The sequence below is a fragment of the Platalea leucorodia genome (genome assembly GCF_965183815.1).
Source record: "Platalea leucorodia genome assembly, chromosome: 8".
Classification (NCBI taxonomy): domain Eukaryota; kingdom Metazoa; phylum Chordata; class Aves; order Pelecaniformes; family Threskiornithidae; genus Platalea; species Platalea leucorodia.
Genome location: NC_138830.1, coordinates 9,226,301 through 9,244,951, shown reverse-complemented (window position 1 = coordinate 9,244,951; position 18,651 = coordinate 9,226,301). Strand labels below are relative to the sequence as shown.

The window sequence follows — 18,651 nt, the reverse complement described above, 5'->3', positions numbered from 1 at the left end:
TCTTCAGACTAGTTACAGATTTCCAGTCGAGTTTCTCCCTTTTCTCTCTTTTTGTGGTGAATTAGGCAGTTAAGACTTTTTGGATTCACCTAAAATTTTTGAAACAAGTCCTTCTTTGCCATTTTAGCTCAATCTGTTCACACACGTCACCTTCTACTTTTAAAGCTTTGTTGTAGTTAAGGCTGTACAATAGGCGTCTAATTACAAAATCACGTGTATTTTTAACGACTTCTCTATTCCTACAGAGATTTTCTGTTGTTTGTGTCTGGGTGTCTTTAAGGCACCAGGTAATGTCAGGACTGACCTGCAGGAGAAGATGGCTTGTTGTAGCAACCAGAATGGAACTGTGCAAAACTTAATGCAGGCAAGATTGAAAGTGAGATATTTATATTAATTTGAACACTGATTCTGGAAAGGATATAATCAGCATTTTCCCCACTCCTGCCTGTAAGAAAATGCAGTAGACTTTTTGAAATGTTTTTCTTGCCTATTTTTGGTATTTCTATTGCCTTTTCGGTGAATAAAACCTTATTTGTTCTTGTTCCGTCTTCAGATGTTCATTTTGCAAAAGTGCTTCATTTTTACAGCTAATGCTCACTTAATACCTTATCAGCCTCCCTTCTTCATTGCATCTGCTCTGCGGATCATTTGCTGTGCAGTTCCATAAAGAAGTCAGGATTCAGTGTCCACATTTCTTAGAGAGGAGGAAGGTTGCCCCTCTCAAGCAGCAGACATTTTACTGTGTGTAGCTGGTAATAAAAGATTTCAGGAATTTCAGCTGCGATTTCTGCCTCAGAGGTAATAAAGATGCTTTTAGGAAGGCAGCAGGAAGTGAGTGTGATATCTGGTTTGAGCAAGAGGAATGACAGCAACTCATATGGCTTCTTCTGATGTTTGCCAATTTATTAGTAAAAATGAAACTTAGTAAGAATGAAACAAATATCTTTTGATATTTGGTTGGCTGGGAAATCTTATGACAGAGCTCGGAGCTGCCTCTCTGTGCAAGAAGTCACAGCTGTCTCCCTCCTGAGAAGAAAATAACTCAGTGAACGAGGATATAAGGTCTTGCAGAAGGTATGTGACTGCATTAATTTGACAAAGGCAACGAGTCTGCATGGAAACAGGCACCAGGCACTGCAGACATGCAGCCGCTAACCTTCCCTGTGCATCATCTCTTTCCTTCTCTTGAACTGACTGGAAAGAAATGAAAAGCCGGAGAAAGAAGGAAGGTGCAGGCTGCTCTCGCACCCAGCTCAGCCGCCGCTTTGCGTACGGCCTCGCTGCCTTCCACCCTCCTCCGCGGCAGCGCGGCGGGCAGAGGTGGCCTCCCCAGCCTGCGGTCCCGAGTCGGGACTGGGGCAGCTCCATCGGACATAACGCCCATCGGCACCGCCTGTCTCCGGGCGGCAGCGCCTTCTCTCTCCCCTACCTAAGCGCTCGGGGAAGCTTTGCGAGGTGAAGAGCGTGGTTTGTCGCTGTCGGGGCGGGGGGGCTTGTTTGTTTGTTTCCTGCCCCATCACATTTTTATGATCGCAAAGAGGAAGAAGCCTTCAGGTCACCCGGAGAACTGCTCGTCCGGCAGCCCGCAGACAAGGGCTCCTTTGATTGCCAGCAGCTTTGCTCTGCGGCGGCAGCGGCCAGCAGCCGGCGCGGGGAGCAGGGAGCGCCCCGGGCTTTGATGTCCCGGCGATGCCGGCGCCCCGCGCCCCTGCCGCTGCCCGCGGGCGGGCCGGGCGCTGAGCCCCGCCGGCGGCCGCCCGGCGCCCCGCCAGCCTAGCCTGCGCGCCGCCTTCCCCCGGGACCCGCGGGCGCTGCCCCGCCGGCCCGGGGCGCCCCGCGCCGCCTCCGCCCGGCGCTGGTCGGGGATGTGCCTGGCGGCCCCGGGGCCGGACCCCTCCGAGCGCCAGCCGGTGAGTACGGGGACAGGGGCCGCCGGGAGCGGGGCGGGCGCGGCGGCGGGACGGACGGACGGACGGACGGGTCCCCGCGCGGCTTCCCTGCCCCGGCCGTCCTGCCGGGATTTCTGACCCTCCCTAAGTTACGAGCCTCCCCGGCGTGCGTGCTCCGGGCACCGGGCAGTTGGGTCGCGGGGCGGCGTGCCGTCGGGGCGGGGGGCGGGCAGCGGGCCGGGCCGGGCTCGGCCGCGGGTCGCGCCTCCTCCAGCAGCGCCCCGAGCCCGCCGGGCGCCTCGGCAGCCCTCGCCGGCACGGCGGGGCTGAACCGCCCGCCGCTCGGCAGCTGCGGCGGGAGCCGAGCGCCCTCCCCGCGCGGCCCGGGCGGCTGCAGCCCGCGGCGGCCCCGGCCCGGCGGCCCCTCCCCGCCCCGGGCGGCCCCGGCCCGGCGGGCCCGCGGCGCCACCCAGCGGGGCCAGGGCCCGCGCCCGGGGTACGGCAGCGGAGCTGTGCCGCCGGGCGCCGTCCCCTCCCTGCAGCCGGGGCGGCGGGGGGCGAGGTGCTAGCCCACGGGTGGGCTGGCTGGCGTGATGCCCCGGGGCACTTCCTAATCGCCCTTGCCGGTTGTGGCTTGCTTTTACCGTGCCTGGGGGTAGCTCATCTGCACGGTACGTGCTACACAAGTTATTAAAAAAAAGTATTCTTGTGACGTGCTATGTTTTCTGTAGAGACTACGCTGAGAACCAAGTAAGCCACAAGTCGATTTTTAACATACACATCCCAAAAGGAAAAGCTAATGCCTTAACTCCCTATGCCACCTAGACCAGGATCAGTCAACGTAATTTCAGGTGTCTGTTGTATCTAAGCTTTAGTAGGCAGAGTAGAGGGGATCACAGAAGCACTAAGAGAAATGTAAGAAAACCATAACACCTAGGCTTATATCTGCTTAAATTATTCTTATACTTTTGCTGTGCTTGCAATTAGCACATAAAGAAGCTTTTACCTGGTGTTCGTTAATGCAGATAAGTTCTGTAAATAACTAGAAGTAAAAATCAGTCAGTGATTAAAAATCAATCAGTTCATGATTCCATGAACATAAGGAACACTCCTGCAGGAACAGAAAGATTAGCTCACTTGGAAAAACTTAGCTGACTGTAAGGAACATATTTGCACATGAAAGGTACACTGTTTCTTGCTGCTATAATGAACTGTGTTTTCAGTGCTTTAAAGACACCATCAGAGTCAGATGATAAGCATCATTTCTTAAATTAGGCTCCAAGTGTTCAGAGGATTCTGAGGACTGGTCAGTATTTAGTCAATATAAATAAAATTTTTTTTCTGCTTAATATGACTGGAAGTGAGAAGGGTATAATGGTTAATTTGCTTTTATATTATCTATGAATTTATAGCACAGTTAATGCAGGGCAAATTTCTCTACATAGCTCTTTCTTTTACATAGTTCTGTGGGATTTCAGTCCTGTGTCTCAGGAACCACTTGCTGATTTGACCAAAAGCCTACTCTTCAGGGAAAAACAGTGGCTCATGAGGAAAATGAAAGCAGTTGTAATGGTCCCTATGGGTTTGGCAAGACAGAGGCTGGGCAGACCTTGTGGGATTCCAGCTTCCTGAGCTATAGAAGACATGGCACTGCCAGTCACTTCACACATCTTGATGTCCAGGGAGTAGTGACAAAAGGGGAGACGAGACACACTGAAATAAAATGTTCTCTAATTCATGTAGAAAAACAGTGTTAGTGTGATGGTGTCCAAGGATCCACTGAGACAGGTATTGCATAAACACGTGGAACACAAAACCTCTGTTTACTTAGGTCCATAATACTGAGTTATTTGCCATCTTTATCTTATTAATAAACATACACACTTTAATGACATGTTTTTGCAGTGGAGGAGCTAGCATTCTAGGTGAGATGGACATCAAAGAGAGGAAGACATTACTGGAAACTAAGGAACACAAATCAGGCAGAAACAGAAGGTCCAAAGGAAAACCAAAGACTGGATATCTGAAAGATTGTAGCAGCTTGAGGAGACAAAGATGAATACAAGCCAGGAATACAGTTAAACCCGTTTAAAATAATTATGTTCAAGTCTTAGATTTGAATGGATGCATAAACTGAGAAGGGTTCCCTCACTGCTGTTACAATGACTTACAGAAAGTGGGGGGAAAAATGGTGTGATGAATACAAGAGGACTTGAATGCCCTGACCTGCACCCCTGCTTGACCTTCTTGTGAGGGGTCTGGTGAATGTAGGTGTTTTCATTATTTATCCCAGTGGAACTCTCATATTCTTCCCCATTGAATGGAAAGGGTGTGTACTCTTATCTGTGGATGTAAAGATCCCCAGGAAATGCTGTGAATAGAAACTGTTGAGTTTTCATTGTGAAATGTTGAGAAATACGTTGCTGTATGTATAGGAATTTGAATCTCCATCAGCAGAGGAAAGTCTGGCCCTAAATAAATGGGAGCAGATGAAGGGAGAGCAAAGAATTGTAGAACAGCAGCACTGCAAAAGGTGGCCAAGTTACCTCTAAAGAGCAACAGAAATACAATCTTAAAATCTACTATTGCGTACACATTCCATGAGTGAGCGTGAGTCCATTCACACTCCCACCAGTTTTGCATGTATGTGTTGTAGTTACTCCTAATTTACAGTGTTCTCAGAAGAGAGGACTTGGTTGCAGTTCTTTAAAAATTACTGTGAAAACTCACTATCTTCAGTGTGAATTTGACAGGCTCCCAGCAGAGACTGATTCTTTTTTTTTTTTTACTATTTTTAGAGACAGCTGTAAAACTGTAGTCAAGAATTGCTTACATAATACTTTAAGAAATGACAGCAAAGCACAATGGCATATGTTGACCTTTGGCATTAGATAAGTAATTGGCAGATTGAGTTAATTTTTATTCAAGCTGGGAGACTTGCTTTTTGCTTGCTTGTGAACTCCTGTACCGTCATACAAGATTAAGCCACACGGGTACGTTTTAAAAATAGGTTGTTGGCCTTTCTTTTCTATTTGGTGGCCTCTTCGTGTGAAGGAAGACCACTCTTCTGTTCTCTGTAAATGACAAGTAGCGCATGGTACGTACTTGTGTGTGTGGGTGTGCGTGTGCACATGCATGAGAAGAGGAGAGAATTTTTAATTTCATGACTGACATTCTAGTAGTGTTACAAATAATTTGAAAACTAACCCAGAAAACATCTTTGTTACTGTGCAGTTGAGCCAGTTTCAAGACCTATGGCACAGTATAAGTCCTCAGGTGAATTTTCCTTTTTTTTTTCCTTTTCAGACACTGGGTTATGGGCAAGTCAGAAAGCCAGATGGATATAACTGAAATGAATACTCCAAAACCAAAGAAGAAACTGCGATGGAGTGGCCTGGAAATAGGGCTAGCTGTTGTAGTGATTCTGCTAGCTATTGTAGCAATCACAATGATAGTTCTGTATGCAACATATGATGGTGAGTACACTTAAACTATCTTTGAATGTACAAATACATACGAATATAAAAGTATTTTAAGAAATTACGAAAAAATGCGTTAATAAATAGAATCCAGTTGTTAGTATATAGTAAAAAAAATAAAGTTGCATTATATTAAAATGTATTAGAAAAGACTGTGTTGCATGGTACATATAGCTGCACTACCTAAAATATTAAGAAAATAAAATAATGAGGTCAGCTCAGAATTATTTGCCCGATAATAGAAAATTGTACCTTACCCAGTATATAAAATTAGATGATGAATAGCTGCTACATCAGAACGGTATTTCATATGTATGTCACTAGACAGTATGACACAATCCGAAATGTAAAGTTGCATTCGCACTTATTATTGCTGGACACTGACACAAAACTGCTTTTTTCCAGCAGGGACTATAAATTCATTTGTTCACACAAAGTTGTGGTAAACACAAAACATCTGCTTGTTCTGACTTAGCAATGCTCCTGTTTGTAATTAATGCTTCAGTAAGCAAAAAACTACAAAATACAACACTGCTGAAGAAAACCAAACTACAGTGCTTTCGCCATATTCCTGTATATGTATGAAAATCCTACTTTTTCCTTTTACAGGCTGTTGCAGCAAGGACTCTTAGTGAGTGTAGTCATACTAAGAGGTTTTGTGATTCAGCAGCCATTCCAAAATATTTGAAAATAATTCCATTCCGGGGTAAATACCCTGATAATTTTTGGAAAATATAATACAGAGAAGCTAAAATTTCCATTTGGGGTCAAACTACAATGTTTTCTTATATTGGAAATGAAATGCTTTGTCTCATTTTAAAGTACCTCATAATTTTGTTGAAACTTTTTATTATAGTCTAGTTCAATTATGGAATGGAAAAATGCCATTCTGAAATTAAAAATTAAAAAAAAAAAAAAGTTTTATTTCTAATGTCTAAAAAGGAAACATTTTCATGTTCCTGAACCTTGCATTTTGTTTAGAAGTCTTTGGAGTAAATGTCTCAGAATTTTCATATAATTGCTCCAAAGTCTTCTTGTCATTGTGAAATATTGCTAAATTCAAACTGACTTTGCAACTGTCTTCAGTCCATGTGCTATTTTTCTCTAAATTTCTTCTTTGTTATAAAAACAATATTTTGCCCACGCCTGATTGATTGATAGGATATTTTCCTCTGATGACTACAAAAATTCCACATGATGAGTGACTAGCACTGAATGACCCTAAAGGGATGAAGATGATGGTATTTTTAGAGCCTGATCGTATAAATATTCACTTACTAAGTGTAAGGTGTCCATTCATCTTTATCTTACTGTACACTGCAATTAAATGCAATTCTAAAGTCACTGACAATGAAAATAATATTTACAGTAGGTTGAATAATATTTACAGTAGGTTGAATTGACATTCAGTAAAGAATTAAGAATATGATTGTATTCTTTTTTAGATGGGGTTTGCAAAACACCAGACTGTATAAAATCAGGTAAGAATGAAAATATATATCTGTTTAATTCATATGTTTTTAAACAAAATTACCACTATGTAATGTTCCCATCTAACTGCAGACAAGTATGGCACATTGAGGCATGGGATCCGCTAACCCAAATAATTTTCTTAGCATAGATCTTCTACAAGTGTAAAATCTTGTGATGTGATATTGTCAGAGCTTACAAAGTCATCAGGGTCTGGCTACTTTAAAATTTAGAAACAGACTCTCCAAAGAATGCCTCCAGCTTCAGGAAATGCTTTAAGTGAATCAGAAGATGGCTCTTCCCCACACCTACCTCCAAGTCAGAATTCAAACAGAGGGTATGTCTCTAAAGAAGGTACATTAAAAGAAAGTCTTGATCATTGATAGACATTAAAGATGCCATGCTACTGTTTGAGGAGATGCAATATTAATCTGCAATATTCATGTCAATAAAAAATTCCAAATTTCATAGTCTGACAAGCTAACTTCATCCTTCAGTAACACCTGCATAAAAAATTCTTAGTTTACATCCTGGTCTGAACTCTACTGGAGGGCTACTAAAATGCATCAGAGAAATGCTGAGTTCCATACTATATAAGCTCTAGTAGTAGGTAAAGTGATAAGTTACCCATGCTCTCCCTTTTCCCTCACCTATAATTCTTTCATCCTTTCTGTTTTCTCCTCCAGACCAATTAATGCTGGTTTCCTTTTTTTGCCTAATCTACTTCTAAATGTCCCCATTCTCTTTATAACACTTCCTCCACCTCATTAATATACAAACTGATCCTAGGCTCGGAAGCAGCCTGTCTCCTTCCTCACAAGACAGGAGCATTCAGCGGGCTGTGCCAACATATATTTCACAGGGGCTCTATGCCACCTCTGCCTTGCTTTCTCCTTTCATGCCATTTTCCATGGTCAAACAGTTGACAGTTCTTCATGCCCTTGCAGCAGTCTTCTCCAAGTCAGGAGGAGACCGCTACAGTGCCAATGTATAATCACCTTGGTGTACCTGTATACCCCTATAGCAGGTCTCTTTTGATTATGTGTTTTTCTGGGAAGCTTCTGAAGATGGGACCCCTGAAATCACTCCCTTGGTGTTACTTTCTCGCAGGCATTCCTGTTTTGCTTTCTCCACCCCGTAGAATAACTTGGCCACACAGTTCACAAATGCTGTGGCCCAGTCACAGAGGGTGGCAGGAAATCTAAAACGGAAGCTCAGAACCTGGATCATTTCCCAGCACCCACACTCAGCTTACCAAGCAAACATCTTGCATGTTGTTCAACCTTGATAACCTCCCATTGAAAAGCATCGTAAGCATTCTAATAGCTACGTGTTATCTTCATGTCAAGTGGAACTCATAACTTCACATAGATTCTGTACGTCATGACTGGCCCCTCTGGAAGTTAAGAGAAAAGACAGCCCTAGGAGAAGCCAGTGACCCAGTATGTCAATAGGAGACACAGGAAAGGTGGTGAAGAATCATGAAGGATTTGACAGTCAACATGCAAGAAAAACGTATGTGCTTGCAAGCAAAAGTATATGTAAGTTAAGTACAGTTGCTAAGGAATCTGAGGTGCACAGCATCCCATTGGAGGCTTCCAAAAGGTTTTGATTCGTAGTCCCCATTTAGACTTGCAGACATGCCAGAAACAGTGTAGAAAGGTCATTACATTGGTTTCCGTACTTCCGTGGGACTGCTTGTTTTAGGTCTCATTTTAGACAGTAGCCAGAGTAGCTAAGGTAGTTGCCCCCACATTTCAGTCCTGATGGAGTCATCCATTGGTGAAGCCCCAAGGCAGTCCATTGTCTCAACAGCTGCATATTGTCATCAGCACAGTCTAAGTATCTTATAGGGTTTATTTCAGGTGGTCATCACTATCTTTTAGTTACACTTCCAAGGTGTTTTTCTGCCACCATGAAAGCTCATGCTGTGGTTTGAAAAATTATCAGATTAGTTACATACTTGATTTTTTTTAATCTCTGAAGATGCTCATTTTCAGCTAAATATTTATGTATATCTGTTAAAAAGAAGTTCAGATAGACTACATAATGATGAATGAACTCAAAAAGGAAAAGCAGTAAAGGGTTTGGAGAAATAAGGCATAATTTAAACTGAAGATCTAGCAAGAAGTGGCTAAATGAATTAAGCAGAATAGTTTTACTCTTTTATGCTTCCATTAAAAAATTTAACAGCATGCAAATATTTAAGGGAATAAACATTCTTACTAAATGTTAGATTCTCAATACAGAAGTAAAATTGGGAAAGTATTACAGACGTGTAGATGTGGTGCTCAGAGACATGGTTTAGTGGTGGACTTGGCAGTGCTAGGTTAATGGTTGGACTCGATGATCTTAAAGGTCTTTTCCAATCTAAACAATTCTAGGATTCGATGAAATATTAAATGAGAAAAAACAGTCGATAGACTAAAACATCCCAAAAACAGGAATGTACAGTGTGGTCCTAATGTTATAATCTCTTTTCATTTTTTATTAAATACAGCTTTATTTTATTCACACATTTATCTATCTCATTTACTCACTGTCATCTGCTCCGTATTCTACAAATTGTCTAGTTCCAACACTGAAAGAATAAGTCTAAAAGACATGGTGAGAAGTCAGTCTCAAAACACGCAAGATGCCAGGGTAATGCTATAAATGTATTCTATGAAAGTGTTTTCTACTGGCAGGAAAATGAGCTGCTTGACATCATAGAGGTTTTCTGTAATCCACATTCTGCTGTCCCTATACAGGACATGAAAACTGATCCACTGCAGATAGGGGAACTACTCTTGCGAGTAACTACTACTACTACGTGTGCAAGAACTGCACACTCCAGCCTGGAACACATACAATTTACAACCGGGCAAAAGATAGCTTTTGTATTTTACCAGGTGTTAACACTTGGTATTTACATACCATACTGTAAGAGTCCTGGGAGGCAACCAGTGTATCATCTGATCAAATTATAATCTTTATAATTAACTTTTAGCTGTGGGGCTATACCTCAAATAAGATCTAAACAGATGCAAAAGCAAGGATGTCGAACTGGAACACTTACTTCTGACCATATTATGATCTGTAGCATTAGTATGTGTTCTGCCTAGCAAGGGTCAATTACCAGAAGCAGCTAAAAACCTGCATGGTCTATTAGACTGTTGTAGCAATGAACTCTTACAATGCAGGAAGCAGTGAGGACCGGGGAACCCCCACATGAAGTTCGGATGTGCTAGCCGTTACAGAACTGTCAGTTCCAAATACTGCATCTGTCTGTAAATGATTTAGAATGGATAGCTCTGAGCAAGGTTGGGAATGACCAGTTTGAATTTCAAATTGTTATTTATTCACTGAGCCAGGATTTCCATGTCCCACCATGGTATAATGCACTTAAAGTAGAAATTTTTATAGAAGCGCAGGGCCTTCTCCACACTTACATGGTCATTAAATGAAATATAGTGAGATTATGAAAAGGGGAGGCAAGTCTTGGTAAGGACGTAATCACCTAGAAGACTTGTTCGATTAGGTGGTCACTAGAGTGAGTGTGTTCTCGGCTCCAGAAGCAGAACACTGTGAATCAGGAGCCCAGAATGGTTAGCTGGCATCTGCTCAGGCCTTCAGTGCTCAAAGAGCTTCAAAAATAGTTCAAAGAGTTTGTCGGAATTATATAATTCAATAGCAAAATAAATTAATATTTAAAAAATGCAGTGTAAAGTGCTTAAACCAGAGGAATAAACTGTATTATTGCTGTTTAATAATAATCTTACTGGGATGAAGCTACAAGTTTATTATTTCTTCAAATCAGGATTTCGTACCAGTTCATCTTTAATATGGCTGCTTCTTCCAGACTATGTAGGTTAACATACAGGAAAAATTAGACAGACAGATACAGATAGAGAGCAAGAAGTATTAATTTTGGAAAATTGTGGTCTTTCAAGAAATATAATTAGGAATAGACATTAAGTGAAATGGTAAGGCCTTACACCAGAACTGACCAATACTGTGACAGTTTTTTGCAAAGAATTTCAAATTTTTGCAACAGGTACAAGCTGCTGAAAAAGAATAAAGTGACAATACTAACAGAATTTATAGTACATTTAATAGAGGAGCTTCAAATAAGTGACCAGAAGAAAAAATGTAATGAAAATTCAATTGGTTATACACAGGGTAAAATATCAGTAACTGCATGATGATATTACCAAGGTTTGTGAAATCCACTGCAGTGTAGCACGTGGAGATACCATGTAATTTGTACATTGGAACATTTTTTGAATAAGCTGATATACTCTCTGCTAATTTGCCTGAGCTCAGACAGCACAGACTAATGAGAATAGGGAATTTTGATCTCTCTCATATCAATTTCACCTAGGTAAGCATATTGTGTTTCTCCTATATCCTCCCCAGGTCACTGGTTGGTATGTCAGCTTATATTACTTTATTTGTAAGCTATTAAAGCAACAACTGGCCATCAGAAGTACAATAAAATCAATCATTAAAAGTAAGTGATATAGATAAGGCTCTACATTCTTCAGTGACGGGAAACTGAATAAACAAGTGAGAATAGGAAGAAACCCAAACACTGGTTCATCAAAGCAGTACTGAGGACTAATGAAAAGTATACTGTGTATAATCTGTATTTGTGTATGTATGAATTAACCTGTATTAGAATCAAAATAACAAAATATTTATCAGTCTCACACTTACTATTTCCAGAGCAAAAATGTCTCAGTGTGTACAGCCATGAACTTACCATAAAGCTTCTTTGGGCACAAGTATCAACTTCTAAATAATTTAGAGCATGTTTACAATTCTGTCCAGCCTAACTGGTCCCACTGACTTTGAAGGGGCGATTCATATGTCATTATGCTTCTGGGCTTGGTTGATAATAAAATCACATTTCATTGATTTTAGTACACCCATGGTATCAGCCAAATAATGAATGGTATTCTTGAGGAGAATACTTAATACATGTATTTTGCATGAAGCTCTAAGTGAAAGACTACAGTTCCCGTGACAGAGCTTTCTGTTACATTTGCAGTATTTAAACTTCAAGTTTTGATAAAAGTTGATTAGCTAATATTGGCTAGCCTGGACTTTACAGCAGAAACGTTATGACAGATGATTATTTTTGTGTGATAGTAGTAGGCAAGGAAGATTAAACATATGCTGACTACCAATAGAGCAACATGATTCCACAGTTAAAGCAAGGTTTGATAGTACATAGACTGTTAATAATTTCTCAGATTTACACAAGATGTGGATTTCTCATTGGGTTTGGTGTTTTGTTTTTTTTTTAAATGTGACAAGACAGTGGATAAGAACAATCTTTTCTTGCTGTCGCAAGATTTCTCTATCCTACCATTACTTTTTGGCAGGCCTGGCACACTGCTCTGAATGAGCCAGCTGTGATGTCCGGTCCTGGCTATTAAAGTCTTTTTGTTGCTGGACTAACACATGCCAAGATAATCCAAGAGACAGTGCTGCCCTTCAGATGCTGCTCCAGCCTAGCAGAGAGATTCATAAGGATACCCTTAAAACAGGAGATTCTAGTAATAATTAGCAATCTTTCTCTTTTACAGCAAACAGATGGAGCTAGGATAGGAATGAAGTGCACCATTCAAAACATTCCCCTTCCGCTAAATGAAATGGGACAAACTAGACAGACACAAGAACCAGAGTTTACACAACCACAGAATAGTTGGGATTGGAAGTGACCTCTGGAGATCACATAGTCCAATGGCCCTGCTTAAAGCAGGGTCAACTAGAGGAGGTTGCTCAGGATCTTGTCCAGTCAGGTTTTGATGATTTCCCAGATGGAGACTTCGCAACTTCCCTGGCAACCCATTCCAGTGTTTGACCACCCTTATAGTAAGAAGTTTTTTCTTAAGTTCAAAAGGATATATTTTTTTTCTTATTTCTGTATGTGTCCTTTGCCTCTTGTCCAAGTGTACAGGCAGTAGGACTGGATGCTTGGCTTTCTCAAGAATGGGTAAAAAGCAAGTGTCAAACTTAGTAAAACCGTGGGTGAATTTCACAATCTCTGGCTGTTGGCATGATCCTGTATCCTTTCAAATTGAAGTCAGCCTGCCGTTGACTTCAGAAGGAAAAGAATCAGGTGGTAGGCATTGTACCTATTTCCACAGTGGTTTTTATGCTACTTAAGCAGTCTAAAATTGAAAATGTCTGTGTTCATGGCTTTTTCTGTCTTCCAAGCACTGGAACATTGTAAAACCATCAGATGTTGGCCTAAAATATAACACTCTTAAGCCAACTGAAGGTCCCAAGAAAAACGAGGCAGGGGCGGGAAAGGCAAGTCAACATAAATACTCTAGCCTGTCTGTCCACCTCTCATTTCCACCAGCATAACAGACATGGAAAATATTGAAAGTACTGGAGAAATAACTATAAATATTTGACTCACCCATGTGGGAGGAATGAGCACTTGAAATCACAAGCCTCACCATTTACTAAAAATAATGTCTGAAAAATGGGAAGGATATTCAGTATCCTGGGAAATTCAGAGCTATCACTGGCTCTTGGTTGACTCCTAGCATCTCTCCTTTCTGTGAGAGACTTTGTACTAGCATACTAGTGGTGAAAACAGTCTAGGTGGAAGAGGAATTAAAAAAAAAAAAAAAAGCCCAGAAGGTTTATGAACAGCAGCTGGGAAACTGTCATCAAGGAATCAGATTTCCTTAGAGAATCCCCTGTCATGATCAGTCAGTGGCTAGTTAGGCTTTGACGAGCCACTTCAAGAGGGTCAACAGGGATAGCAAGAGGCAGTATCAGTTCTAGAATAAAATGTGGAATAAAAAATGATGGAGATTCATGAAAGCATTAATAGGAAGACTTTCTTGACAAGAACTTAAAAGGTACAACAAAGTCATTATTGTATTGAAATAGATTGGATTCAGCTGAGCCTACATCATACTTAATTACTTAAATTACATTACAGTGGATAATTCCTCTGATAAGTCTTGTGCTTTTAATTTCTCTTTTCACCACATTTCAATTCAAGGAAGTGTAAGTCAGTAAATGAAACATCTTACATTTTATTTAAAACTGAGCAACAACTCACAGGCAGTAGGAACGTTAGTCAGTTTACCCATCAGTAAACACAGGCAACAGGGAAGTATATAAGTTACGGGCAGTAAAGGAATAGTAATTCCTTGTTCACTGACTAGTTCTGTGTTTGCTCTAGGAACATTCAAGTAGGCTTGAGCCTATTCTAAACGAAAGGAAATATATTTATTACTTCCCTCTTCAGAGAAAGCAAATGTATTCATTTATTTTCTCTAAAGACTCTTTATTCCTTGATTTGTCTCGTATTACAGCAGCCCGAATCCTTGAGAACATGGACACCACTGCAGAGCCTTGTAATGATTTTTACCAATATGCCTGTGGAGGATGGCTTAAGAGGAACGTCATTCCAGAAACCAGCTCCCGTTATAGTAACTTTGACATTTTAAGAGACGAACTAGAAGTTGTTTTAAAAGGTCAGTTGGGGTTTATGTTTGTGGACTATATAAAGTTTCTTCTTTGGCTTACATGTTATTCTAATAAGATGTGGTTGTCTAGCAAAGCTTAAAATACTACCAAATATTTCAGTTTCTTTGTGTTCGGTTCAGGACAAATCTACCACAAACTGTTTGCTTGGGGAATGCTGTGGAAGTTATGCTGTTGTGTCTGACACCAGAGCGGAGCTGACCAGACCTGACCTTTCTGGTATCTGGACTCTGTGTGCTCATCTGCATATTATAACAACTGAAATCCATATCATTACCCTCATGCACTAACAATAGCAGCCAAACTAGGTGAAGAAGAGAGAGGTCTGCCTGTGTCCAAGTCAGCTGAAATGCTGGAAGTTGCTCTCTGGCAGCCCTATGTCCTGCATATCTGTATTCCACCAGCTAAATCCCAAAGAGCAGGCAAGCAATTTTCTAACTAGTCACATCATAAGCTTACAAATGTTCCTTTTTCTACAAAATGCAATAGTGTCCAATTGTCCGTATTCCCCTTATTCAGATGAAAATAACAGTCAAAAAAAGTCAGTTTATATTCATGAAACGTTCTCCAAACCACTCTCTCCAGACTGAATATCCTTTTTTTACTTTGCATATCTTCCAGTTTTGCCAGGTTTGCAGTTTATGGATGCCATGGTGCTCCTTAGGCTTCAGTTTCTGTAGAGCAAAGCAATTGTGAAGTAGTAATTGGAGTAATTGTAAGGTAGTGGCAAGAGTGGGCTACCCCACAAGGGAAGGCGAGCCAGGAGCCAACTGTGACTCGAGGCATGCAGGGACAGAGGCCTCACAGACAAGGGGCTCAGTCCCACAGGACCCAAACCAGAAGAGCAGAGCAGGTCCGGTGACAGTGACCAGGTTCAGCCAACAGCCTCATGATCACCAGACAAGTCCATAGTCATGCAGCAGGTCTGCAGGCAAGTCAGCCAGGCAAGGGCAGGCTCAGCAAGGCACAAGGCCAGGTCCAGCATACCTACAAAAGCGTGGGCAAGGACCATGGGCAAGGGGCTGACCTGGACTGCTGCTCCTGAGCCAACAGGCATAGGGCACACAAGTTGAGGCACTGGATGAGGCTTCTCATGGCTCTTTCTTACAATTTAGCTGTTTTCACAGAAATATGATCCATGGTCACACAGCTGCACCATACCAAAGCAGACCTTGAACACAAACAGCTAAACTCCTGGCTGTGGTGAAGAGATTGCAGATTAGAATTACAGGAAAAGATGGTTACAGGCTGGTCAGTGCAGTTAGAGCCTGCTGGTACACTTAGGGCCCTGACAGCAATTTTCTTCACACAGTAGCTTGGTCACCTAAAAACTGTCCCTGAAAAGTCAGAGCATTTGTATTTCACCAAGAATGATCCACAGAATATCCTGAGTCCTCAATATATTAACACAGACTGTTGTAATTGCAAGCCATATAATCTCCAGAGCTTTTTCCCCTCAGCTTTTGAAAGGCAAAGCTTCCCTGGAATTTGAGATGGACAGGGAGCACTGATTGTCCACCCTCTGGTCCTCAGGATGGTATCCTCTATGGTTCCTTCAGTATCTTTCCAATAAAGATCAGATATGAAGATATATTTGCTGTCTGTGTGTTTCAGATGTCCTCGACACACCAAGCAGTAATGATATAGCAGCAGTGCAGAAGGCAAAAACTCTGTACAGATCATGCATAAATGAAAGTAAGTGTCTCCTGAATTTATTGCATATAGGATATATAAATATCATCCAAAGAATCCCATCTTCACAGTCAGCTATACCTATATCCTCCTAGTTTCTGTGCATAATTTTTCAGAAATCCTTTGTGAAAACTAAAATGTATCCATTCTATAAAGTCAAATAAGAACGTCAATAGTAAAATCAGTACTGTTTCTCCTGTTTTACTTGCTTTGACATTTTAGGTGAGTTTACCTTACTCTTCAGTTACCAGTTTGCTGCAGATATTTAATCTCAAATCCTTTCAGTTAAATGTGAATTAACTTATTTTCTAGAAATTATCAGGGATGAGGTGGAAAATAACTGGCATACCAGGCTTCTAGAAAGACAGGGAGATCATTTATTTCAAGAATTTGAGCTAGATGCTGCCCCTAGAATGAGGAGCAGTAAAACAGTTAGCAGTGCTTCCTAAATCACGTTTTTATAGTTTCTATAATATTATTAATACTTCTCAAAACTATTATTTCAAGCTATCTGCGGAATGAAGATAGAATAGTTCTTCAATGTCATGGTCGCAAGGATTTGCACATGCTGTTTGCAGTCATAACTGAAACATGTTTTTAAAATTAAATGTTAAAGCACAGTCATACATCAGAGTATATTCCTATTGTGGTGATGGTGAAAACGTATTTCTCAGCTTCATTATCCTGAACTCATTATAATAGTATAACATTTGTGTGTGTTAAAATGTCATGGTAACTCATTTTATTTTTCCAAAAGCTACCATTGATAGCCGAGGCGGAAGGCCTTTGATCAGTTTATTGCCAAATGTAGCTGACTGGCCTGTAGCAACAACTAACTGGGATTCTTCCTATGGTAAGATAATCTGTGTTTATTTCCTTTTCAGTTCAAATTTCTAAATTATTGTACTTTCATTGCTTACCAAAAATAGAGACTGAGTATACCTTTCATTTGCTTAGGTACTACTTGGACAGCTGAGACAGCTATTGCACAGCTGAACTCCAGATATGGGAAAAAGGTCCTGATTAATTTTTTTGTTGGCACAGATGATAAAAATTCCACAGCACATATCATTCACGTAAGTCTCTCCGGGTGGCATTGCCTTGTTGATCATAAAAGTGCAGCAAACTAACTAGAAGCATAGATATAAATGTTAACCAGGAGAAACATTTGTGATGATTGAATTTTACCAGAGTAAGTTGTAGATGAGTTTGTGAATCTATGTAGTTTTCAAACTTAAATTATCAGTTTCACAGTGTACTGTCCATTCTCAAAGTTAACATCTTTATTCTGTGCACTTATACACTGTTATTGTCAGTGAGATGAGAATAATGGAGATGTATACAGACATACAGACAATTTATGTGTACACCGGACAGAAGACAGACATGATCTACTTATATCTGCATGCAAGCAAATAAGTAAACGTGATTTCCTTACCATGTACTTCAGGCAGAAAGCTCTGTCACTGAAAACCTGGGCTACAGTCCCAGTGGCAGGAAGCCTACAAAGGGGGGTGTGTTTTTACAAGGTATTCAGATGCCAAAGTACTAACAGGACCCGCAGTCAGCTGGCACAGATATGAAAGTGGCTGAGAACATTTGCCTAAGGAGTTGGTTGAGAGTGCCCTGCCTGTAAACGTAAGATGATCTCTGAAAAAGGAAAATCCAGAGGAAGACAATATTACGTATGGTGAATCTGCACCAGCTACCCCTGAGGCGTGATGGTTACAAGAGCGAAGGTCTAATCTTTCTTGTCAATGGGTGGATAGATCCTTGACTACATTGCATGTACGAATTTCAAAGATGCAGTAACTGCCTTGCCTGTCTGTGGACTGTTTTGCCTTCTGTACATCCACTGTTTTCACACTGGTTACGCATAGCATGCATTGTTCAGCAACAGGAAAAAAAAAGACTGAAAAGAAAGACAAAAAGTATAAGGAGAGTGAAAAGAATTAAAGGCGGGCAACAGGATGAGAGAGAAACTCCCCTTTGGCCAGAAGATAGTTTGGAAAGAGTGAAGCATCAGCGACCTCTAATTTACCAAAGAATAGTACAGTGCTGTGCCGTTTTGTTCTTAAGCACTTTGTAATTTTTATTTGAATTTATAGATTGATCAGCCTGGGCTTGGCCTGCCTTCTCGTGACTACTACGAATGCACTGGTGCATACAAAGAGGTAAGATGAAGCTGACAGATCACTGACTGCATTTTAGAATTTTTAGCCTGTATTCTCAACACAGACATATCCTCAAGAGTGGGGACAGGCAAAGAACAAGAACCCAAGAGATTTCCCAAAGAGATTCCAATACTGCCTCTGGGAAACATCACTGGGAGAATTAGGGATACTGGAATTAGAAAGGTAATAATGATGAGCATTTAAACAAGCTTGATCTGCAGGTGAGAATAGCATGTGTGACATGTAAGTGTGCAAGAAGGCAAGAGAGCCAAAAGGGAAATGAAGAGGATATAGAGAAATGAGATTAAGGGCAAATAGAAATAAGTTAGCTAAGAATGGGAGGGAGTGTAACAAGTGTCCTGAAGATGAGGTGTTATAATATTATGCCATAAATGTTAGTGACCTAGTCTGATCTTCCTGGCTGCACTAGAAGCCAAGGGGTTTTTG

The 18,651-nt window shown here is 41.2% G+C and overlaps 1 protein-coding gene across 1 annotated transcript in view; it reads left to right on the top strand.

Moving 5' to 3' along the window:
- Nucleotides 1-5,205: 5,205 nt before the first annotated feature.
- Nucleotides 5,206-18,651, top strand: part of MME (membrane metalloendopeptidase) — a gene marked incomplete at both ends in the record, with an annotated part of 48,645 nt that continues 35,199 nt past the window's right edge. The window contains 7 exons of the mRNA XM_082318991.1: nt 5,206-5,365; nt 6,814-6,849; nt 14,167-14,328; nt 15,953-16,033; nt 16,788-16,883; nt 16,988-17,106; nt 18,139-18,204. Coding sequence (XP_082175117.1) covers nt 5,206-5,365; nt 6,814-6,849; nt 14,167-14,328; nt 15,953-16,033; nt 16,788-16,883; nt 16,988-17,106; nt 18,139-18,204 — 720 coding nt within the window. The remainder of the gene's footprint in view (nt 5,366-6,813; nt 6,850-14,166; nt 14,329-15,952; nt 16,034-16,787; nt 16,884-16,987; nt 17,107-18,138; nt 18,205-18,651) is intronic.